This window comes from Notamacropus eugenii, chromosome 2 (genome assembly GCF_028372415.1).
Source record: "Notamacropus eugenii isolate mMacEug1 chromosome 2, mMacEug1.pri_v2, whole genome shotgun sequence".
In the NCBI taxonomy this organism is placed as follows: Eukaryota; Metazoa; Chordata; class Mammalia; order Diprotodontia; family Macropodidae; genus Notamacropus; species Notamacropus eugenii.
Window position 1 is genome coordinate 377639671 of NC_092873.1, and position 24152 is coordinate 377663822.

Here is a 24152-nt window from a genome sequence, read left to right on the forward strand (position 1 = left end):
CCCTGAAGTCAAGGATTGCGTTTCTTGTCTTTGCATCACTTCCAGCGTCCAGCACGACGCCTGGCACATCGTACGTGCTTAATAAATACTCTTGATGGGCTGAGATCTGGTTTACCGAAGGAAACCGTCCTTAGAGAATCCTCCCTCTAGTCTACAGGACCTTCAAGCTCCTGCGTGAAGTGAAGGGAAATAAAGCAGAACCAGGAAACAAGACGGAGCAGGACCACGTAAAAGAAAAGCCCAACAAAACAATCACAACGAAGCCTGGGAAATGACCGAACTTAGACCCAAAGAACAAATGCAAGAAGACGGAACTGCTCTCCCCAGTCCCCAACTCTGCTTCTTTGCAGGGGGTGCGGGGGGTGCGGGAGGGGCGGGGGGTGCGAGGACTATGGTTGTGAAAAACTACATATCATATTTTTTTCCCCATATAATGGTTAATTTTGCTGAACTTTTTTTTCTCTTTTTATTCTTTGTTATAGGGAAAATACAGATGGATGTAAAAACAAGACATAAGAACAAAAATAAAAACAGACTTGAAAATCCTATAAAGCAAACGAATTACACCCCCCGTGTGCCTTGGTGAAAACCGGGTCTCCACTGCTTGTTGTCCCGTCTTGTCCCGTCTTGCCCCCTCCCCTCTAAAACTCAGAGACTACATTTCCCAGAAGCAACAGCGCCCATGGAGAAGACGGCGCCTCCCAGACGCCCCCTCGTGGCCGACGTCTTTCGGAGGGATGTGGTCGGTTCCCGGCGGCCCTCGCGAGGGGTTCCGGTCTCGCTGAGCGCAGGAGATGGCCGGGGCTAGCTCCGCCGCGGTGTCGGGGGCCGGTACGCCGGTGGCCGGGCCCTCCGGCCGGGATCTTTTCGCGGAAGGGCTGCTGGAGTTCCTGCGGCCCGCCGTACAGCAGCTGGACTCGCACGTGCACGCGGTTCGGTGCGAGCGGGGCGGGGTTTGATTTCTCGGGGGCGTGGGAAGGGGGCGGGTCTGTCGGGCCGGCTGAAGCTAGGCGCTGGACCCGGGGGGCGGCCGGGGGCCCCGAGGGCTGAAGGCCGGACTGGGGCCTCAGGGGCAGGGGCGCGAAGGGTTGGCGCGGGAGCAGAGGCGAGATCGCCTGCAGCTCGGCCCCAGTCTGCCCAGACCAGGGCCCGGGGCGCTGGGCTAGCGGTCGGGAACTGACCGAACGGCCTTTGTCCCCCTTCGTAGGGAGAGTCAGGTGGAGCTGCGGGAACAGATTGACAACTTGGCCACCGGTGAGTGACGGGCGCCGCCGGCCTGAGAGGCCTTCTCCTTCTTTTCAGTCCCCTATACGTCCTGGGGCCCGGATTTCCCGTGCCCCTCTTCTGGCTCTCGAGACTGACGGCTCCTTGGCCCACGCCCCAGTTAGAACCAGTTCTAGTGCTCGAGCCCCTGGGGGAACATAGCCACTTCCGTTGAGAGTCCCTTATGGGCTGCGCCCTCCTCACCCTTTTTGCCCTTCAGAACTCTGCAGAATCAACGAAGACCAGAAGGTGGCCTTGGACTTGGACCCCTACGTGAAGAAGCTCCTCAATGCCAGGAGACGGGTGGTCTTGGTTAACAACATCTTACAGAATGCTCAGGTATGAGAATCCCAGGACACCCATGTCAAGATTTTCCATCGTGATTTTGCAACATCCTAGGGTTACATCACCTCCAGCTATATAAAACACGGCAGCTTTCCAAAGTAATAAAAGGTGTACAAAAGCAGTTACTATTTAAAAGTTGGGGGAAAAAACCCCTCATTTTACAGATAAGGGAACTGGGTGCCTTGTTAGGACTCAAACCAAGGCCTGCTGACTCCAAAAACACTTTGGTTCGGATATCTGTTCTTACATCTGTTAATTCATCATCAGCATAGAAAACTCTATGGTATGAACAAAATTCCTCCACAAATATAGATCAGCACTTCACTTGTAATTTATAATCTGAGAGAATTACCTGGGAATTATCTGTGGTCATCTAGCTAATGTATGTGATGAGCATTGAACCTAGGTCTTTCTGATAGCAAGGTCAGCCATCAGCCCTCTATCCACTACAAATCATAGCTGTTATAGGGAGTTAGGGATCAGAAATTAAAACACAGGTCATCTCCAAAAAGGTTGGAGGTTATTGTTCCCAGTGCTTGACCTTGTGAACAAGGAGGCAATACAAAGAGGTTTTAGGGAAAAGATTTGAACAACTACGTCCTTATCCTGCTGCCAGAACTCAACTTTCTCCTTCTTTTAGGAACGGTTGAGACGGTTGAACCACAGTGTTGCCAAGGAGACAGTTCGTCGACGAGCCATGCTAGAGTCAGGGGGCTACCCTTCTGGTTCCCCAAGCAAATAATTCTTCTAAGAACCATGAGTCCTGCTCTCTACCTGCCTTGCTTCAACTTTAGACTTCAACTGTGACTCTCGAAGACACGGAATCTGTACCAACCTGGAAGCAAAAGGAGTATTTAAACAGCTGCTTTGTCATTTGCGTTCTGAGCACTTGGAGCTAGATTAACCAGTTTCGATTGGAACCCCCAAAGTAGCCCCTTGACTAGATTCAGGTTTGGAAAAGTTCCAGGAGAATCAGTTCGTAAGTATTCTTGTTTTTAAAGCGCTGTTTATAAATTATGCAGGCTTATGTAAAGGGGAAAGCTGCAGACTCCAGATCCACCCAGCACCCTGAACTCCTGACCCTGGGTGGCACTGTTCCTGCTAGGTGCTAAGTTGCTTGTCCCTGGACAGCTTCCCTCATAGTGACTTCTACTTTTTCCTATGCTTGCACTGAAGATTTGAGGGGGAAGGATCTTGGTGAGGAGGCCTTGCCCATCCATCCTTCTATTGATTGCACTAGCTTTTAGCTGCCACAGCAGCATTTCTATTAACTGTACAATTCAATAAATGTCAGAGTATTAATGCTGTAATCCTGTATTTAGGGTAATTCCAGGATGTAGGTGGATACTAGATTTTCAAGCTTTTGAAGATATTAATTTTATGTGCTTCTCCTTCTGGAGTCAGATTCTCAGTCATGACTTGCACGTGCACTTGCATGGAGGGGGAGGACTGAAGAGAAGAGGGGAATGTTATAATCGATTAGAATGATTTCTTTCCTCAAGCCATAATTTGGCAAGAGGCTTATAAAGCAAACATCAAAACCAAGTAAAGAGAGAAATTCCAACACTGTTAGCTGCAGGAAGGAAAAGAAAAGAACCTTAGAAGGAAACACTTTTAATAGTTTCTAAATAAAAAAAAAACTTTAAGACACTAACAGTTCACAATAATTTCAACAAAAAAAATTCTGGAAGGTTTTGGTTTGGTCTTAGTAGGGTTTCCAGAGTTGGTTGTTCTGTGGAACGATTAGGGTTATGTGTAAATCTATGAAAGAACAAAGCGCAAGAAGGCTGATACCTTCCCTTTGTGGCACAGGCCACAAACGTGAGATTCCTGTAGCTGAGTCAAAGGAGCATCAAATCACCTACAAGACAATGCCTCTTTCTCCACAGCTTCCAGAGGGTTGGCAGCCTTATTTTTTCTTCCCATGATCCCCTCACTCTCACACATGCCACTACCCAGGCTCCACAAAGGATGCCTGTTGCCTTTGGCAGCCAAGAAAGAACCAGAAGGGATCACTCTTGAGTCTCCATGCTCTCTTCTTCTTCTCCTTGAGGTGGCTCCTCTGCATTCTCCTCTTCTTCCTCACCTTCCTTCTTTTCTGGAGGCTTTTCATAAGCCTTTTCAGAAGGTGTCACTATTACCCCATCCCAGGTAGACATTTCTGAGGCAAGATCTAAAAGGAAAAGAGATGGAATTAAAAGGACTTCAGGCAGCCAAGTGGGGGAATGCTTTGTTGTGAGTGAGATAATGCCATGTAACAGTGGCAATTAAATCTAGATGTCTCCTCATTAGTACAAAAGCCTATCTGCCATCCAGATTCATTAAGAAGTACTTAGCTCTAATAGACACTCACAACTGGCATCACCCTCCTGGCCAAGGATCTTCCTATATCCTCCATGTGACAAGATCCGAACTAACGTCTGAGCTGTATAGCATACCATGTCCTGAATGGAACAAAAATGAAGATCAGTCAGAAGATGCCTGCCAAACTCACACCATTCAGAACAGGATGAGGGGCTTACTATTAAAGCCACAGTTGGAGTGTACTTCAACACTGGCCCCCAAATTAGTAAAGGAAATTTAACTTGGGACTGGGAGGAAGGCTAAGGTTCCAAGTAATTCTCTATCATTTTCATCACCTGTTGTTCCAGGGTCATGACTGTGTGTACTCGGAAGTTACCACTTTCACAGGGGTCAGTAATCCCTACTGAACCAGGAAGAAACAACCCAGCAGCCAGAATCTGAAGGCATCGCCTAGGACATAAGGGAAGGTGTTAAGAGTCAGCAAAGATAGGTCATCACTCTAAGGAAATCAGAATAGCTCCTAAGAGCAAACTCTGTACCTGTAAGCCACATTGAGGGCCAATGGTTGTCTGGTAGGGTTGTTCATCACAGCATAGTGGCCCTGGAAAAGACAAAACACTTAATAGGAAAGACCTGGAGAACCAAACCGATAAATTTACCTTTAATCTAAAATCATCATAGTGCAATATGGGAGACAAATCATGAGTAGAAAGAATCTTTCTCAAATGTATTTTACTAGGAGTTATGCCCTGAAGGCAAGGATTATTTATGCCTCTTTTGTCCACAATAATATCAATAATGGATCATAATTTTAATTTACTTCTCCACTCTCTGACTTAAATCTCAACTCGTTTTTTCAGAATCTGATGGCTTTCAAAGTTACTAGTCTCAATAAATACACAGAACTTCAGCCATCACTTTTGTTGTTCCCTAGTCCCTTCTGAGTCAAGTTCAGACTCCTTGGCATGGGCATCCCACATTACACCATCTGGCAACTCTACCTCTAGTCTTCTCTCATGTTACTTCCCTCCATGCTTTCTAGACTAGCCACCCATGATCACTCTGCCCCTGAACACACCGTGCTCGCTCTTTCATTTTGCTTAGGCTGCAGTTCTCGATGCCTAGAATACATCCTTAACATTTTTTAAAGCTCCCCTCTAGAGCCTGCCACCTCTCTTCTCTCAGATGCACCCACCCTGGTCTAGAATGAATACCTACTTCAGAGCCCTCCTGTACTGTACTTCTCTGAGGTGGTGTCATGTTCTATAGATGCTAAGCTCTCTGGAGGAAGGTGTGTCTTATCTAAAAGCTATGCTTTCCCCACAGTGTACTAGCATAGCACTTTGCACATGATAAATACCTACCATTTATATAATCCTTAAAGTTGCAAAAAATGCTTTATATTCATACATACATGATCACATTTGATCCTAACAACAACCCTATAAGGTAGGTACTGTTATTATCACCATCTTACAAATGAGGAAACTGGTTAAGAGAGTGGAGTAACTTGACAAAGGTCACATAATATATGAAGTAGTAGTCACATTCTGATCTTCCCAACTCTAATCTCATCACTCCTAACAAGTGTGTATAAATTTGAAAACCTAGTTGCCCCTTCCTTCACCTACCAAAAGGTCAAGGATCCAAGGAGTGAGAGGTTCAAAGCCAGGGAACCGAATCCTCAAGTCCTTCAGTAGACGGATGAGAACTTTCACCCTAAGGGGGAAAAGAACCCCAGGTCAGAAGGGCCAATAAATTGGACCCTAACCTTTTAAATGCTAGATACAAGATTTAAGGAAGTTAACTACAAGTCTCATTTTTCTTATGTTGCATAAAGTAAAAATGACAAATGCCTAGAGAAGAACTGGGGAGAAAATGAGTCAATGTGAGGGATCTCTACCATCCCCTGTGTCACTGCTGATACAGAAATGACAAAAGAATTGAGGTGACCTCATTGACTGGGTGACTTACGTAGACTGAGAAGCATTCTCTTCAAACCAACGAGCATGCCGAATGGCCGCCAAAGCACTCTGCAGAACCTTGATGTCCACTGGAAAAGAAAAAGAAATATCAGGCTGACATCTTAAATAAACACTGTCCTGTAAGCAACCTAATTCACTGTCACAAAACTTAAGTCACTGGGAAAAAAAAAAGGCATCTCAGTGCTCACACCTTGATTTCTCAACCTTGGGAGCAAGATGGCTACTGTACACTCTAAAGTATAAAGTTTTCCACAAATTTACTTTATTACTTTTCCTATTCAGCCTTCAAACCACTCTCATAGAAATTCTCACTTCTAAAATCTCCCCAGGGGGTAGGTATACTTATTCAGGATTTACAAGTCATGTAAGAAATCTAGTGACTTCTTCAGTCACAGGATGAGTCAAACACCAATTAAAGAGAACATAGTATTGAGCATGCTGAACAGCAAACAGCAAGCTCACTTGTACCCAATGCTTCTAGGTCACAAAATTCCCTGGCCAAGGAGGAGCTTGACTTACAATGTAGTTCTGGGTCCAGCTTTCGAAGATTAGGTGGCACTGTTGTAATGAGAATCTTCACTGTGGCATCAGCAGAACTGATTTCAAAGCCAGTTTCATTGGTCAGCATAGTCAAAACTGAAGAAACAAAACAAATGAAACAGTCTATCACATGGGCAAGGTATTGGAGGAGAGGAGCCTGGGGATGGAAAAAAAAATCATCTTTTCAAGTAATTCTGTGGTAGAGTTCAGAACAAGAACTTAGAACAAAGAGCTTAAAGTTGGTTGGGCCAGGGAATCAATTTTCACAGCCTCTGAGAAACAGCCATCCCTTACTGATGGTTTTGTTTGCCCAATCTGAATGATCCGTACATGCATTCCATACAGTACTCAGCACCAATAAGAATTCAATATATATTATATAATAAAGCCAAACCTTCTGCAGGATCCTGTGCTCTAAGACTTTCTACCACTTTGTTCCCCAAGGCTGCAACAGCTTCCACTAGACAAAAGAAAGTAGAAAATAAATACCCCTCTAATACCACTACCTGTTATTTCTACAGATCACCTAGCACTCTACTTATGTACCATGCCTAGAAAACAAGGATTTATCTTTGTAATATTGCAAGAATTATCTAACATTGCAGAAAATTCTAGTCCTGAAAAGAAAAGCAATAAATTCACAGCTCAAAACATTCCAGCCTTCATCCCCCATCCATACACAATTACATTTCCCAAATTCCATTATCATTTTTACGTCCAAGCTCTTTTTTTTCAGTTAGTAACTTTACAACATTTCTGATACCCTAAATCTATCTCCAAATTAATCACAACTTCCTTTTTCCCCCTCCACCTCCCCAGGTCTCTCTCTTTCCTCAAATTATCTCTCCTGGCAATTTGGACCTTAAACCCCCAATGCCTCAAACCCAGCCCGAGCTGGCTCCCAGGACCAAGAAAGCTTGTCACCCACATGTTGGCAGGATTTTCAGGATCACTACCAGATCAGCCACATTATGCCCTGTGGTCATCGTCCCTTTCTTGTAAGATCCTACTTGCCGGACCTCTTCAATTTGCTGTTGAAAAGGGGAGAGGAGTTAACATCAACAGAAAAAAGCTGTTGAAATCACAAAAGTATAGAGAGAAAAAAAGTTCTAATTTCAGTCTTTTTTTTTTTTTACATAGTATTATGTTATACGTATTACATAACCTACTATTAGCAAGATTAAGATATGCTATCTTAAAAGCAAAAAACACATCCACATTACAAATAAAAACTATGGTAATCAACACCAAGAACATTAAAGAAATTCCACTGTATTTTCCTTAGAGGCAGTTAGGTGGTATAAATGAATTGTGTAGGACTTGAAATCAGGAAAACCTGACTTAAATCCTACCTCAGACATTTACTAGCTATGTGAACCTGGGCAAATCACTTTAAGCTATCTTGGCCTTAATTTCCTTATCTGTAAAGAGGGAATAATATCACCTATTATTGCTGTGATCAAATGAAGTAACATATGTAAAACCCTATATAAAAACTAGCTATAAAGTGAAAAGAGGCCCAAGGAAACTATTACAGATGTAAGGCTATCTTCCTCCTGAGACTCAGTCAACAAAAACTTACCACCTCAAAGGTTCCTGGAGCCACAATCAGGTTGTCAATCACATTGTTGATTTTTGTTACCAGAGAAAGGATGGATGCCTGAAAATTAACATGAAATATAAAAGCCCAAGGTTAAAAAAAATCACCAAAAGGGTGTCAACAGCACCTGAACAACTGAACTAAACATTATGAGTGACAATACCAGGTATCAAGACTTAATAAAAACTTGTTACTTTGGGGTCTGGATCAAGATTCAATTGTTATAGAAGGTATAGCAATTTCAGTTTGGCTGGACTATAGAGTGTAAAAAGAGTAATGTACAATTAAGGTAAATAAGATGGGTTGGGGCCACATTCTGAAGTATTTTAAAGGCTAAACAGAACTTATATTTGATTCTAGAGGCAACAGAGTTACTACTGAGTAGGGAAGAGATATAGTTGGACCTATGCTTCAGGAAAATCAAATTCACTTCTTCTCAATACCTTCTTCCACCCAAAATGAGAAAGTTGAGGAACAACCAAGTGTAAGTCTCTGCAACTACTCCCAACACCATCTTCAGCTATTCATCGTAAACTATCAGGGGAAAACATCGAGAATATCCATAGAACAAACCTGTTCAGCAGAGTTGGGAGCAAGGTCCTGATTCCTCTTTAGCAATGCCTCACTGAAAGTGGTTTCATCAGGTGCAGGTTTGACTCGGGGAAATGCCATTTCACACTGAACCAGAAAGGAGTTGAAATGATAATAAGAATCACAATAATTGCTACAGAGATACAAACTATACGCGACAAAAATCCTGAGGAGTTATATTCTACCAGACATACAAAAGCCATAAAGGCAGTAAAATTCTATAGTAATATTTTATACAAAGTCAACAACTGTCTCTTCCAAAATATCATGACATCTTATCAAGGAAAAGAAAACTTAAGGTATCCAGAAAGTCAAAAACAAAAGTGACAGTATCATGAATTTCTGCCAATAACAACCAAAGTTACATCTTCTCACCCTGCATAGCCTCTTTCTGTGTGAAAAGAAATAAAAGTGGACCTCAAAACCCTTCCCAAAAAACCATATTTATTCAAATGAATTTGTGACTATACATCAGAGGACCATGGCCCTGCCCCTACAATTATAATAGCAAAAGTGGAAGACCCAAGTTCAATCAAAGTACCAAACTCACCACATAGAAATCAAATGGAATGTGTGGCACGAATGGCCTGAACCTTAAAAAAAAAAGAAAGAAAAGAAAGTCATTTCCCCTAACCAGGAGGACTAGACTTTCTGATACAACTACAAAAAGAAAGCATATGTAAAGTAAAGAAGGCATCAGTAAGGTTTAAATAAGAAAAAGATTCATTTTTGCTACTCAGTAAAAGTTAAGTCTATTCCTTTATCATGACATGTTATCATATCCACACTTGAATAAATACCAAATTCTGCAGATTGTTAAAAAATAAAGAGCAAGTGTTAGGAATACAGAACTTAAGATTCTTAATTTCTATGTGGCATCTAGCACTGTCCACCTACACAACCTTATTGTGATAAGATTAAACATTAAATGCTCAGAGCATTGGTAACATTGTGTGAAGACTTAGTAGGAGATATTAAAAATTTATACTAGCTTCACACCCACCCACCTACATTAGTTTGAAGTTTCCAGGATATGTATTATCATACAAATGTAGTTAATGAGCTAACATCTCTGTAGTTATCAGAGACCTTTGTAAACAACTACTGCTCTAAACTGGTGGCAAAGTCATCTGAGGTTATCTCTCTCCGCATGGCGGGAATGGAAGCAAAAATCAACTCACTGAAGGAACAATTCAGCAAATATTAAGCACATGTGCAAGATACCATAGTAGGTACTTGCTAAACCATCCCCACCTTCATATATCTTATAGTCTCACCAGAGAAGGGGAGTTGGGGAAAAGAATGACAACATGTACTCAAGTAAAATCAAAAATTATATAAAGAAGGGAGAAGATATTAACAACTAGAGAGAGGAAGAAACAGGGATCAGGAAAGACCCAAAAAAGTAGCCCTTGAATTTAACTCTGAAAGAAGTTAGGGATTCTAAGAAGTAGAGGTAAAAAGAGAGAACATTCCAGACATAGGAAACCACCTGTGCAAAGGCACAGAGGCAGGAAATGAAGTGTTATATATAGTGAATGGCTAGCAGGCTAACTGGAGTAGAAAAGGGAGAGAGTAAAAAGGAGTATTATGAAATAAGATAGGAAAGCCTAGAGACAACCAGATTGTGGAGGGCTTTAAATACCAAAGCAGAATTTGCATTTTATCCTAGCGGCACATGGAGATATTAAAGATTTTTGGATAGGGGAGTCACATGGTCAGATCTGTAAATTAGGAATATCAATATGGAAGCTGCAGATGACAAAGTAAAGAGACCAGAAGTGGGGATACCAATTATGAGGCTATTAAAATCATCTGGGGAAGATGTGGTAAGGACCTGGATAGAGGCAATCTGAATGAGTACAGAAAAGGGGATAAACATGAGATGTCAAGAAAGAGCACATGGGAAGAGCTGTCTCAGCCAGAATACGGCCTCATAAAAAGCAAGCAATATTTACCCACTCCAAATCCTCTATTGCAAGAGGCCTTGGACTAAAAAAATAATCAGGTGGTGGAAGACATACACCCCATCTGGCACTCAAAGGTGGTACTAACCCTCCTCCTGGTCCTCCCCTGGAGCCAAAGCGCCCTCCACGACCACGGCCTCTATCACCCCTATAAATAAGACAAGCAGTTGTTACACAGAGTGAAGAAACCAATAACATCCTCACCATAGGTTGATCCAAACCTTTTCCCACCCAGTTTCTTTTTCCCCCTGTTACGATTCAACTTAATTCAATGGGAACTGCTTACCCAACCTCTCAAACATTCAACTCCACAAGAATTTATTTTCAAAAATCTTTTTTATTGATATCTTTTGTTTTTACATCATGCTTATTACTGAATACATCCCTCCTGCTTCCCCTATCCCGGACAGCATTAAGAGAAAATTAAAAGAGAAAAGTTATACAAACTTGATCAACACAACCCCAGCATCTGGTGGTATATGTAATAATTCTGCATTACACTGCTCAAAAAACATTTATTAATGCAGAGGTACCTAGCCTAAGTAAATAAAGATGGTAGAATGACCTGGATCCAAGTCCTGCCTGAGATACATACTGGTTGGGTAACCCAGTAGCCTATGGAACTCACCTTCTTCACTGCCCTAGGCAACTCTAAAACTAATAGGTGGCATCCTGCATTAGCAGGGGAAATGCCTTATTGGGAATTCCCTACCACAGAAAGGAAATCGTGGGTGCAAGAATTTCCCTGCTCCGGGTCTAGGTGCTGAGGATGGAGGCATCTCTGGCCCTCAAGGAACTTACATTCGCTTCACAGTGAATGGGGGCACAGATAGCTTGACTGGTACAGAATTAAATCTGTAAATTCACTTTGGTCGTATTTTTGTTACATTGGCAGGGCCCATCCATGAGCACTGAATGTCCCTCCAGCTATCTGAGTTGTGCTTTCTGTCTCTGAGCAGGCTGTAACTGAATCTGTACGTAAGTATTCTGCGTTATGGTAGGTTTATTCCCAACTCTTTTACATTTAGCTTAAATGAGATCTCAATTTCTATTACTGCCGTACAAGGTAACTTGAAGAGACAGACAGAATGAACGCGAAGAACTCAGGACAGGCTTCCAGGTAAGAAGTGTCACCGGAGGCAAGGACTCCAGGCTCTCTGCCTTCCCTGTCCCCCGAGATGAGGTAGGAGCTCCCCTGGATTTCTCCACCCCCTCCCACAAAATACTGGAGTCATCCCTCCCCCACTCGGCCTAAGGGATCTTGGGATTCAGCCAACTCCTGGACACCCGGTCCCTCCAGCTGCCTGGTGCTCTGGCCTCACTGCCTCCGGCCTTGGTCCTCATCCCCCGCTCCAGGTCTCCCCTGGAGCCCCGCGGCACCTCACCTCATGGTTCCCACAGTCTTGAACAATGGAGGCCCCGCCAACCGCCCCTTCCTCTGAGAAGCCAACAACCGGAGAGGCCGCTTGCCGGCACGTTCCAATAAGACCAGTCACTATTGGCTGCTGCGTCATGCCGTCATCCACACCCATTGGTCTCCTCGGTCGAACAGAATTATCAGCCATTGGGAGAGCCTGCGGTACTGGAAAACAGCCAATGAGAAGCGACCTAACGAAAAGCAGCGACTGGAGCTACTTGTATGTAGAACGTTCGACAGGAGGCGCTGCGGAAAGGCTCACGTAGTATTGACGCACACGCCAGACAAGTTCTACATTCTTTATATAGGATTTAGCCAAGGCTGGCGATAGCTAGCAGAGTGGCGCAGCGGAAGCGTGCTGGGCCCATAACCCAGAGGTCGATGGATCGAAACCATCCTCTGCTAACAACACTTTTCGATTCCAACCACAAATTTTTCCATTCACCTTATTCAACCAGCGCTACTTTGCTAGAAGAAAAGGGATAATTTCAAACATAAATTGTAACATACGTTGTTTGCCCGAATTTAATACGCGTGAGTATGAGAATTAGAAGCAGAGGAAAATGAAAACCAGAGATAAAAAAGGGGGAAGACTGAGTCCCAGAAGTTTCAGGATTTAAACAGAAAAAAAGTGGAATCTCAAGGCAAATTGTGAAGAAATGGAAGATTCGAAGGGAAACTGAAGCAACAGGAATAAACGAAGGTGTCGAATAGGCTGAGCAAAGAATTCATTTTAACTAGCATTTATTAAGCACCTACTGCGTGCCAAGCACTGCACTAGTTGAGGATATGATATGAAAACAAAAATGAAGCCGTCCCTGACCTCAACAACTTATACTCTACGAGGTGGGAGACTTGGGGGGGAGGGGATTGAGGGGAGACTTACTTGACTTAATTTAGTAAGAGACTTAATTTACTTACAAATAAGTAAATACAAATATTCTTTAACAAATGCAAAGTAATAATAGTGGAGGAATAACAACTGGGGCATTCAGGAATGGCTTCTTGGACGAGGCAGCTCTTAACTGAACCTTAAAGGGAGAGAGCTTGAGGTGACATTTATAAAGCAAATAAATAACGCTGTTGGATGGGAGGGGGCGACAACAGGGAAAGTAAAGCTTCAGAAGCCCGGCCAGCTGGGTTGGAGTCAGCTTGTAAGAGGCCTTAAACGACAAGCAGAAAAGTTGGTGTTTTATCTCAGAGGTAACGGGAGCCATTGAAGTTTCTTCACAACTGGGTTTGGCTAATAACCATTTGGCAGCTGTGTGGAGGACGGATTGTGGAGGAGGGAGGTTGCCTGCATGCAGAGACACCAGTTAAGAAGCTCTTGAAATAGTTCCGATGAGAGGAAATGAGGGAGCTAACCATGTGAGTGGACGGAAGGAGACAGGCAAAAGACACGCTAATGAAATCTACAAAACTGATTACGCAAGAGAAAGTGGAGAGTCAAGATTGTGAACCTGGGTGATGCCCTTAACAGAAAAAGGGAAGTTATAAGGAAAAGAGGGTTTAGGGGAAAGAAAACGAGTTCTGATTTGAATAGATCAACTTTGAAATGTCTATGGGACATCCAGATGGAAGTGCCCGGCAAGCTGCTGGAGATGGGAAACTGGGGAGTGGAGGGGGGGAAAGAAAGGAATGAGAAATTGTCTCATTATTAGCCTCGGGTAATTAATAATTAATCTGACCTTCACTTCTTTTCATCTCAGTTCCCACATCTGTAAAATGGATATAATAATAGCATTCACCTCTCAGGGTGGTTATAAGGCTCAAATGAGATAATATGAACTAATATTTGTGAAGTTCTTTGCAAACCTTTAAAGGGTTATAGAACTGCTACTGTTGTGGTTGATGTGGTGGTGATGGTGATGATGATGACGATGACGATGATGATGATGATGATGATGATGATGATGATGATGATGATGATGATGATGATTAACGGAAGCTGGCCTGGGGCACCTCGGGGGAAATTTGTTCTTGATGACCTGCCAGGCTGGAACCGGCAACATCAGAGATGACTACTGACCACTGGGTGGCAGAATGACTCCACAGTTGTCGGGACTGCATCGAGTAGTCCAGGCTGAGCTCCCTCCAGTCCCTGAGTCACGTCGCACACCCCACACCCCACCCTGCCTCCTTCTCGCTCTTCCACCAAAGGCTCCCAAACCCCGACGGGCGGTCGCTAGCCCTCGGGCCATATCTTCTAGGAGTTGGGATAGGATCCAAAGCTTTGCTTCATCAGCCGGAGAAGGGAGGAAACCTCCAAAGACCCCCTCGTGGAATAGTCTTCACCAAAGCTCCCACATTGCGGGATCTGTGCCCATCAGTCCTGGGTGCTATGTCTTCATCTCTCTCCTCCAGCCTAGGAACCCGAGCGACCTAAAAATTCTCACTTTGTTCCTTGGGCAAGTCTTTTCACGTCTCTGGGGCTCAGTTTCCTCAACTGTTGGAATTGACGGCTTCTGAGGCCCCTTGCTGCTCTACAATCTAAAATTATGTGATGCATCTCCGTGGCTCAGTCCTGGAGGGGAAATCGCGTACAGATGGAGAGCCTGGACTCCTGATTCCCAGCTCAATTCTCACCCTCTTTCCCTTTTCCCATACTCCAACTCATCATTCCCATAAATCTAGCCCACCCCCCGCCTCCAATTTTATTCTAGCAGATTCTCAAGTAAGCAAATGCTTCTCTCACCAGATGTTACAAGGTGGAAGGGGAAAGATAAGAGGAAGGGAAGGAGGAAGAGGACACAGCTGTTAGAGCACACAGGCACATGCACACAACAAACACCTCCTCAACAAACTTCCCGTCCTCTAGAAAGGCTTTCTCACCCGTACCAGATCCCCAAGGGAGGAAGGGGAGACAGAAGTAGGAGTGGTTAGAGGGACTTCGAAGAAGGCGGGGAGGTAGGAAGATAGAGGCAGCCAGATTCCGGAGAGGAAGGAGTTAAAGATCAGGAATTGGTTCTTTTGCCATTGAGTCGGAGAGGGAAGAAGGGAGGGCTCCAGGTCCTTCCCAGTCCCCCTAAGGCAGACGGAGAGTTTGGCTGGACAACCCCTCTGCCCTCAGTGGCACCCTTAGATCACAGACAAGAGCGCGCACACTCACACCCCTCCTCCTTCCCTTTTCCCCTCCTTTCTTATCTCTCCCACTTCTCTCACTAGCATAGACACACACACACACACACACACACACGCACGCACGCACGCACTCTTCCACTCTCCCTCTCACCCACCTGCCCTCCTGCAACCTCCCTCTGAGACACGCTCATTCCCTGGCACGCTAGCACTGTCTGCCCCTTCTGCTCATTCTCACCCCTTCGAATTCCTCTTGTCTCTCACCCAGACTGAGGGGACACCCGGGGCCCAGGAGTCTCCCTTCCCCGCTCCCCGGAGATGGACTCGATGCTTCACTGAGAGGGAAGAGGTAGCGTGGAGAGGGGAGGGGACGTGGTTGGGCGCTCTCTCTGCCCTGTTCTCTCCAGCTGAGGCAATGCGCGCCCCAAAGTGCCCCTCGGGCGTCCTCCTCCCCTTCCTCGTCCAGTTCGTCCTCCGGGGGTGCCAGGCGAAGAACCTGACAGTGGCCGTGGTCCTACCAGTGACCAACACCACGTACCCGTGGTCGTGGTCACGCGTGGGACCGGCCGTGGAGATGGCATTGAAGAGGATGAACGAACGGTCGGACCTGCTGCCGGGCTGGACCGCGGTGTACCAGCTGGGCAGCAGCGAGAACCCCCAAGGGGTGTGCTCCGACAGCTGGGCACCCTTGGTTGCGGTGGACCTCAAAGTGGAATACCACCCGGCTGCGTTTCTGGGACCAGGGTGCGTGTATTCCGCCGCGCCTGTGGGCCGCTTTACCGCGCACTGGAACGTGCCAATGCTGACCGCCGGGGCGTCCGCGCTGGGCTTCGGCTCCAAGGATGAGTACGCCCTGACCACCCGCACCGGTCCGAGCCATGTCAAGATCGGGGACTTCGTGGCCACGCTGCACCAGCAGCTGGGCTGGGAGCGCCGCACACTCCTGCTCTACAACGACCGTCCCCCAGTCGGGGACGACCGGCCCTGCTTCTTTGCCATCGAAGGGCTGTACGTTCGGCTCCGGGCTCGACTCAACATTACCGTGGACTACCTGCAGTTTGCCGAGGGTGACCTGGAGCTCTATAGCGCACTTCTGCGCGACGTGCAACAAAAGGGCAGAAGTAAGGGGGTACTCTGAGACCCCATGGGAGGAGCCCCTTCGGGAAAGGGAGGCCGGCTTTGACCGGTACCTCACCACTCCTACACCCTCAGGATCCCTCAAGCTCCAGACCCAGACGGGCCTTCGTCTCCCAACCAGAGTGTGCCGCCACTGGCTCCTGCCCTTCTCCTGTCCCTTCTTCGCCCTCCTCACCCCGCTTTCTTACTTTGCTTTTTCTGTTCTGCTCCTGTTTCTCCGGCTCTTTCTTCCCTACTTCCTCCCATTTTCCACTCCTCATTCTTCCCCTGCTTTCCCATTTCCCCATCTTTCCTGTCCTCTGTGTGAATTATTTCTTCTGTCTTCTTTTCTACTTCCTTCCTTGAGTTTGTCCATCTCACACCTATGGTCTCCCTCTCCCTCTTTTCCTCATTTCCCTTTTCTTTCTTTTTTTCACCCAGCCTTCCTCTCTTCCTATACTCCCTGGACCCTCTGTCCTTTCTGGTTATCTCCCCCTTCTCCCCTTGGGTTCAATTTTCTCTTTCCTTTTCCAATTTCCACTTTCTCCTTCCCACCTTTTCTTTTGTTACTTTAGTAGTGGGGAGGTCAAAGAGTTCCTATTGTCTTCATCTCAGTCTTTCTTCAGTCCTCCTTCCCCTGCCATAGCCCAAGCTGAACCTGGAGGTACTGCTCACCTCGGGGCTGGAGGACAGGTCTCTAAAATAAAGGAATCTCTTTCTTGGCCCTTATTAACCCCATCTCTCCCCTCCTTCAGCCCCAAACTTTTCCATTAAATTCTTATCTCCTGCTCATCTGACTCCTTCTTGTCCTCTTCCACAGTCATCTATATCTGCAGTTCTCCCAACACATTCAGAGACCTGATGCTTCTGGCCCAGGAAGCAGGGATGACCGAGGGAGACTATATTTTCTTTTACCTTGATGTCTTCGGAAAGAGCCTGCAGGATGGGCGTAGCCCTATCTCTGGAAGGCCATGGCAGCAGGGGGATAGGTATGATGCCATTGCCCGAAAGGCCTTCCAGGTGGGTACCCCAAAGTCCTGGTTAGAACCTACCTATCATTGTATGATGCTATGCTGGAGGCTTATCCTTCTTTTTGCTTCTCTGGTCCTTGACATACTTCCAGAATGGGGATGAGGTTGGGACAGGTTATCAGGGAGTCAGAGGATGGCTGCTAGAGGAGATGGGTTGATGACTACAGTTGGGGCTTGAGAGTCAAATGAATGACAAATTAGAGGAATGAGGTAAGTCTGGAGTTCAGAGGTGCCTTGGGGTGAGCAGGAGTTTGGACAATTATCTGTCTATTCCTTTGCTTCTGAACTTAGGACTTTAGACTGATCAAAGAGAAACAGAGAAACCCAAGGGCGTGAACACAATATCCCTGGGAATGAGGAGCCCTGTAGTATTGCCCTTTCAGCTGTATCCCTAATAATGCCTTCTTTCCCTCTCCTCCTGCCCCATGGCCAGGCTGCTAAAATCATCACATATAAGGAGCCTGATAATCCTGAGTATCTGGAATTTCTGCAGCAGCTCAAAGATTTAGCCCAGAAGAAATTTAACTTCACAGTGGAGGATGGGCTGGTAAGGAAGCCCCATTCTGGCTCCCAAGGCCATGTTCAGCCTCACATAGCCCTGCCCTAGTGTGACCAACTCACACACACACCATACCCACTGCCCTTCCCATTACAACCTTTCCACCCACAGGAGCTCCATGCTTCCATCCTAATGCCTTTTGCTTCATCTTCTCTATGTTTTTGCTCTACTCACTGTGCTCTGTAGAATGCAAGTAGGCTCTTTGAAAGCAGACTTTCTTTTTATCTCTTTGTATACCAACTGTCTAGAATTGCCCAGTACCTTTCCCACAGTGAGTGCTTAATATTTGATTTGTATTATAGCCCTGTTTCCCCTACACATTGTGCCCACTCTCCACATTCCTCCCCTCTCCCCCACCATGTCACTTTCCCTGGTCTTTTACTCCAAAGCCACCATATCTATTCTCCCAGTTCTTCCTGGTGCTCCTCATCCCTCCATTACCTATCTAGGTATCTCCTCCTCTATTGCCCTGGTAGTGTCTCCTGCCTGTTCCTGGTCCCTGCTGATCTCTACTTTCCACCACCACCCCACTATGTTCTTATCCAGTGTTCTCCCCTAGCCTTCTGAGATAGGATGATCCCTCACCATCACCCTTCCTCAACAGGTGAACACCATTGCAGCCTCCTTCTATGATGGGCTTCTGATCTATGCCCAAGCAGTGACCGAGACACTGGACAGTGGTGGTTCAGCCACTGATGGAGAAGCTGTCACAAGAAGGATGTGGAATCGAAGTTTCTATGGTCAGAGCCTTGTGGGTTGGGATGTGTGTGTATGTGTGTGTGTGTGTGTGTGTGTGTGTGTGTGTGTGTGTGTGTGTGTGTGTGTAAAACAGGTGGATAGCATGATGTGAAAGAAAAGAAAAAATTCTAAGGAGATTCAGGAGCTCCTAAATGCTTCAGCCAGAGAGATCCTTGAGAAGTCATCTCAACCAGGGCGTAGCCTCCTCACTATTTCATTACCTATCACAAGGAAGAAGAATCCATCTCCATTTAAAGCCCTTTACCCCATCTCTTAGAGGAGGACTCCATTGCCTTCATCTGGTCTCCATCCCACTGTATCCTGAATTTCCATAAGAAAAGCACACAGAAAGAAAGAAGAAAACCAAATTACCTATATCAAAAATGAAAAGGGTGAACTAACCTCCAATGAGGAGGAAATTTAAAAAATAATTGGAAATTACGTTGCCCAGCTGTATGCCCATAAATTCAACAATCTAAATGAGATGGATGATTATTTTTAAAAAATATAATTTGCCCAGATTAACAGAAAAGGAAGTTGAATACTTAAACAAACCCATCTCAGAAAAAGAAATTGAACAAGCCATCAATGAACTCCCTTGGAAAAAATCTCCAGGGTCAGATGGATTTACAAGTAAATTCTATCAAACATTTAAAGAACAGTTAATTCCAATACTATATAGACTATTTGGGAAAATTGGGGAAGGAGTTCTACCAAATTCTTTTTATGATACAAATATGGTTCTGATACCTAAACCAGGAAGAGCCAAAACAGAGAAAGAAAATTATAGACCAATTTTTCTAATGAATATAGATGCAAAAATTTTTAATAAGATATTAGCAAAAAGAATACAGCAACTTATCATGAGAATAATACATTATGATCAGGTAGGATTTATACCAGGAATGCAGGGCTGGTTCAACATTAGGAAAACTATTAGCCTTATTGATCATATCAACAACAAAACTAACAGAAACCACATGATTATCTCAATAGATGCAGAAAAAGCTTTTGACAAAATACAACACCCATTCCTATTGAAAACACTGGAGAGCATAGGAATAAATGGAACTTTTCATAAAATAATAAGCAGTACCTACCTAAAACCTTCAGTAAGCATTATATGCAATGGGGACAAGCTAGATGCATTTCCAATAAGATCAGGAATGAAACAAGGATGTCCATTATTACCACTATTATTCAATATGGTACTAGAAATGTTAGCTGTAGCAATAAGAGAAAAGAAAAGCACACAGATAGATATAGATATAGATAGAAAGATATATTTCCATAGGAAAAGCATATGTATGTGTGTATATGACATATATATGAGACTTTATTCATAGATAGATAGATAAATATCTATACGAGACTTCAGTTGTCCTGCTGTTACTTTAGTACTTTTTGTTCAGAGGACAGGGATACTTTTCTGTGCTTGTTTAGTGTATGAGGATGGTGGGAGATGGGGGAAGGAATACCAAGGGTCAAAGGGTCAGCAGTGGAAACAGCACTGACTTGGGGGCCAAGAGACTTGAGTTCAAGTCTTGTCTTTCTTACTTATTAGTTGTACAACCCTGGAGAAGTCATTAAATCTCGCTTTCCACAGCTATAAAATGGGATAATAATCTTCATGCTACCTATCCCACAGAGTTATTAAGAAGAAAGCATTTTATATACCCATAAAGTGCTATAGGCATATGAATGGGTATGAATTATAAGTAGAAGTGCCTGGACCTTCCCCACCTCTCAAGACACACATCCCTTCCCTCACCCTTCACTCTATTCCTGCCTACTTCAGGTGTTACAGGATACCTAAAAATCGATAGCAATGGTGACCGGGAGAATGACTTCTCTCTCTGGGACATGGAGCCTTCTACTGGTATTTTCAGGGTAAGTTTGTGGGGATGAGGGAGAATGCCATCAACCCTACAGACAACACTATCAGATATTTACCCTACATTCACATCTCAAAGTAGTATCAGGTTACCTGTCACTCAATAATAGCTGCTCTAAACATTATCTAATTTGATTTTACAATTAAGAAAAAAAGTCATTGATATCTTTTAGTTTTACATCACCCTTGTTTCCAAATACACCCCTCTCCTCTCTCCCCCCATTAAGTCATTCCTTGTAATAATGAATAAAAATGAAAAAAAAGAGCTGTTGAACAAAATCAGTGCATCATCAAATGTGATCATATATACAACGTGCTACACCTATAGTCCTCTGCAAAGAAGGGAGGTGCACTTTCATCACATTTTCAAGGTCACACTGCATTGTTATAATTATGCAACAATCAGCTGCTTCTTGTTATTTCCATTTACATTGTCATTATGTATATTGTTCTGACTCTGCTTCCACAATTGTATCAGTTCATACGAATCTTCCCATGCTTCTCTAATTTCCTCATTTTCATCATTTCTTAAGGTGCAATAGTATTTTATGCATGTACTACAATTTGTTCAGCTATTCCCCAGTCAATGGGCAACTAGTTATATTATTTCTAATACTTTGTTACCACAAAAAGTGCTGCTATGAATATCTTGGTGTATATGGGACCTCTGTACTCATATCTATTTTGTTGTTGTTGTTAAGTGATGTCTGATTCTCTGTGACTCATTTGTCATCTTCTTGACAAAGATATTGGAGTGACTTCCTTCTCCAGCTCATTTTACAGAGGAGGAAACTGAGGCAAACAGGGTTAAGTGACTTGCCCAGGATCACACAGCTAGTAAGTATTTGAGTCTGAATTTGAACTCAGGTCTTACTGACTCCAGGGCCAGTGCTCTATCCACTGCACCACCTAGATGCCATCTGTATCTACAGCTATAGTTATATCTCTCTACATCTATCTCTATATATCAAACTCTGATATAAAGATAAAAATATAGCAATGGATCAAAGGGGTCAAAGGATATAAACATTTTATTGACCTTTTTCACATAATTCCAAATTATTTTTCAGAATGGTTGGTAATTACAGCTTTACTAACAGTATGAGCTACTTTCCATTTAAATTTGTTTGACAGTCTCTTCTGCCCCAGTCATGAGTCCTGGTTTCAAGTTCTGACTCTGCTACTTACCTACTAGTTGTGTGACCCTGTACTTGAACCTTTCCAAGCCTCAGTTTCTTATCCCTAAAATGGGATAAGAATGTTTACATTAATTACCTCACAAAGTTGTTTGTAAGAAGATCCTTTGTAAATCTTAAAGCACATAGAAATGTGAATTTTTTTGTTAATGTAACATCAAAAACCAAAGGTGTTTAAAGTACCCAAAGATTTTAAGAAGATCCTGCATAATATTTTCTTTGTATCTTTCTCCATTTAATCAAGCAAATAATTAGTTGATTGTCCCAGAATTCAAGGTCAAACAAGACAAAACATGGGTGGGCAGAAGTTAGGTGTGGAGTGAAGATGTCTGGGGACAACTTTCCCATGTTCAGACCTGACCGATCATTTTTCTTTCCATACCTTCCTATCTTCCCCTACCCCTATACCAGGTTGTGCTTAACTACAATGGGACAACCCAAGAGATGGTTTCTGTCCATGGACGTGAATTGTACTGGCCCCTAGGGCGTCCCCCTCCAGATGTCCCCCCATGTGGCTTTGATGGCAAGGATCTTGCCTGCAGCCAAGGTAATTCCCTCTTACTTCTCAGGTTCTCAATTCTAGAGTCCACCTGCCTATGCTCCCTCCAGGATCCAGGAGATTCTAACTTTTAAGAACTCCTTCCTATTCACATAAACTGGAAGCTCCCACAAGTTCAATGATCATCTCCATGTATAGGACTCCCTGTTTTAAGTATCCAGTCCTAAACTCTCTTCTGAACTCCACTGTGACCTGCTGGACTTTACTGAGGCAGTGGACAAAAGTAGAAAGAGCATTGAACTTGGAGTAATAAGACCCTGAGCTCAAATCCTGCCTATTACCTGTGTGACCTAAGGCAAGCCACTTAACTTTTGTCTCAAATCCTTACCTGTAAAGTAAAGGAAGGTGTTGGATGGGAAGACCTCTACGTTCCTTTCTCCTCTAGATCTGATCCAATGGTTTCCAACTGGTTGTCTTATAAGCATCTCAAAACTCCTATCACCCTAAACAGAACTCATTATAGTCTTCCCCAAACTCATTCTTCTTCCAAAATTCCCTATTTCTGATAAGGGACATCACTATAGCCTTTTAAATGATCTCTACCTCTAGTCTCTTGGAAGTCTAACCCATCTTTCACTCAGTGATCCAAGTGATTTTTCTAAAATAGGTTTGACCAAGTTCTCCTTCTGCTCAGTGAGCTCCCATGGCTCGCTATTAACTCTAGATTCAACTATCAACTCCTCTGGTATTTAAAGCTCTTCATAATCTGACCCTTCCTACCTTCCTAGAGTTCTCTTTACTCCCTACCATGTACTCTACAATCCAGCAACGAGTGGTTCTTGACCATGATACGCCATCTCCCACCTTCATGATTTTGCACTGCTATTCTCCATGACTAAAATGCTCTGGCCCCTTCTTCTCCAACTGGATTTCCCTAATCTCCTTCAAGATTCAGCTCTAATCCCATCTGTTTCAGGAGTCCTTTATGGACTTCCTCAGCTGCTAGTGCCTTCCCCCCTGAGATTGCTTTCCATCTCTTCTGTATATATCTTGTATGTACCTTATTTACATGTTCTATCCCCTCATTTTGTGAGCTCTTTGAGGGTAGGGACTGTTTCAGCCTTTCTTTGTATCCCCAGTGTTTAGTATAGTGCCTGGCATCAGAAGCACCTAATAAATGCTTGTTGCCTGCCTTACTATTCATCAGTAACTTAAGTACACAACCTTGGAGTCATCCTTGACATTCTTCCTCACCCCCATATCCAGTAAGTCATCCAGTCTTGTGAATTCTAGCTCCACAATATTTCCCATTTTTGTCCCGTCTCTTCATCACACAGATTCCACTCAAGTTCAAACCAATTGGTCTCCCTACTCCCAGGTTCTCCCCTTTCTCATCTATGTTCCACACAGTTGCTGAATTGATAGTCCTAAAACACAGACCACACCATATTATTCACATACTAAAAAAAAAAAAGTTGTTATTGGTTGCTTCAGACTCTTTGTGACCCAATTTGGGGTTTTCTTGGTAAAAAATACTGGAGTCGTTTGCCATTTCCTTCTCCAGATCATTTTTTTTAAACAGATGAGGAACTGAGATGGGCAAGGGTTAAGTGGCCTGCCCAGGGTCACACATCTAGTAAGTATCTGAGGCAGGCTTTGAACTCAGGAAGATGAGTCTTCCTGATTTGATTGATTCCAAGCCCAGTACTCTATTCACTGTGCCACCTAGCTATCCTGTACATAGTTTAAAAAACAAAAACAAAACCTTCAGTAACTCCCTGTTACTTCTAGGATAAAGTACAAAATCCTTAGCCTGACTTTCAAAGCCCTTCATGTTGCAGTTTTCACCCACATACCTCTAGTCATATTTTATATTGCTCCCTTTCATGCTCTCTCCATTACCATGGAACTGTCCTGCGAGCTCTTCCCCATAGATAACATTCCTTGAAAGATAGTGTGGCATTGACTTTGAAGTCAGAGATCCTGGGTTCCCATCTTGCCTCATACATACTGCTTATAGACTGTAGCA

At 44.1% G+C, this 24152-nt stretch overlaps 3 protein-coding genes and 1 non-coding gene across 9 annotated transcripts in view; 3 read left to right on the forward strand and 1 right to left on the reverse strand.

Moving 5' to 3' along the window:
* The first annotated feature begins 717 nt into the window (after window positions 1-717).
* On the forward strand, window positions 718-2918 carry SNAPIN (SNAP associated protein). Its single transcript, XM_072647035.1, has 4 exons — window positions 718-937; window positions 1208-1254; window positions 1484-1602; window positions 2249-2918. The coding sequence occupies exons 1-4, from the start codon at window positions 795-797 to the stop codon at window positions 2348-2350; spliced, it is 411 nt and encodes a 136-aa protein (XP_072503136.1). The 5' UTR covers window positions 718-794; the 3' UTR covers window positions 2351-2918.
* A 288-nt stretch (window positions 2919-3206) lies between these two features.
* Window positions 3207-12088, reverse strand: ILF2 (interleukin enhancer binding factor 2). Its single transcript, XM_072647034.1, has 14 exons — window positions 11981-12088; window positions 10684-10743; window positions 9179-9221; window positions 8611-8715; window positions 8020-8097; window positions 7366-7468; window positions 6832-6897; window positions 6417-6533; window positions 5887-5965; window positions 5544-5631; window positions 4452-4513; window positions 4248-4362; window positions 3962-4052; window positions 3207-3781 (listed from the first exon to the last, which is right to left on the reverse strand). The coding sequence occupies exons 1-14, from the start codon at window positions 11983-11985 to the stop codon at window positions 3621-3623; spliced, it is 1173 nt and encodes a 390-aa protein (XP_072503135.1). The 5' UTR covers window positions 11986-12088; the 3' UTR covers window positions 3207-3620.
* Window positions 12089-12345: 257 nt separating this feature from the next.
* Window positions 12346-12417, forward strand: TRNAM-CAU (transfer RNA methionine (anticodon CAU)). The gene has a single exon. It is a non-coding gene; the product is annotated as a tRNA-Met (tRNA).
* A 2526-nt stretch (window positions 12418-14943) lies between these two features.
* Window positions 14944-24152, forward strand: part of NPR1 (natriuretic peptide receptor 1) — a 28382-nt gene continuing 19173 nt past the window's right edge. For 3 of the 6 annotated variants that reach the window (XM_072647031.1, XM_072647032.1, XM_072647033.1), the window contains exons 1-6: window positions 14945-16211; window positions 17027-17226; window positions 17671-17784; window positions 18401-18536; window positions 20333-20424; window positions 22036-22171. In XM_072647031.1, coding sequence (XP_072503132.1) covers window positions 15506-16211; window positions 17027-17226; window positions 17671-17784; window positions 18401-18536; window positions 20333-20424; window positions 22036-22171 — 1384 coding nt within the window. In that variant the 5' untranslated portion in view covers window positions 14945-15505. Of the gene's footprint in view, window positions 16212-17026; window positions 17227-17670; window positions 17785-18400; window positions 18537-20332; window positions 20425-22035; window positions 22172-24152 lie in introns of all 6 variants that reach the window. The other 3 variants (XM_072647029.1, XM_072647030.1, XM_072647028.1) reach the window with 2 other exon arrangements.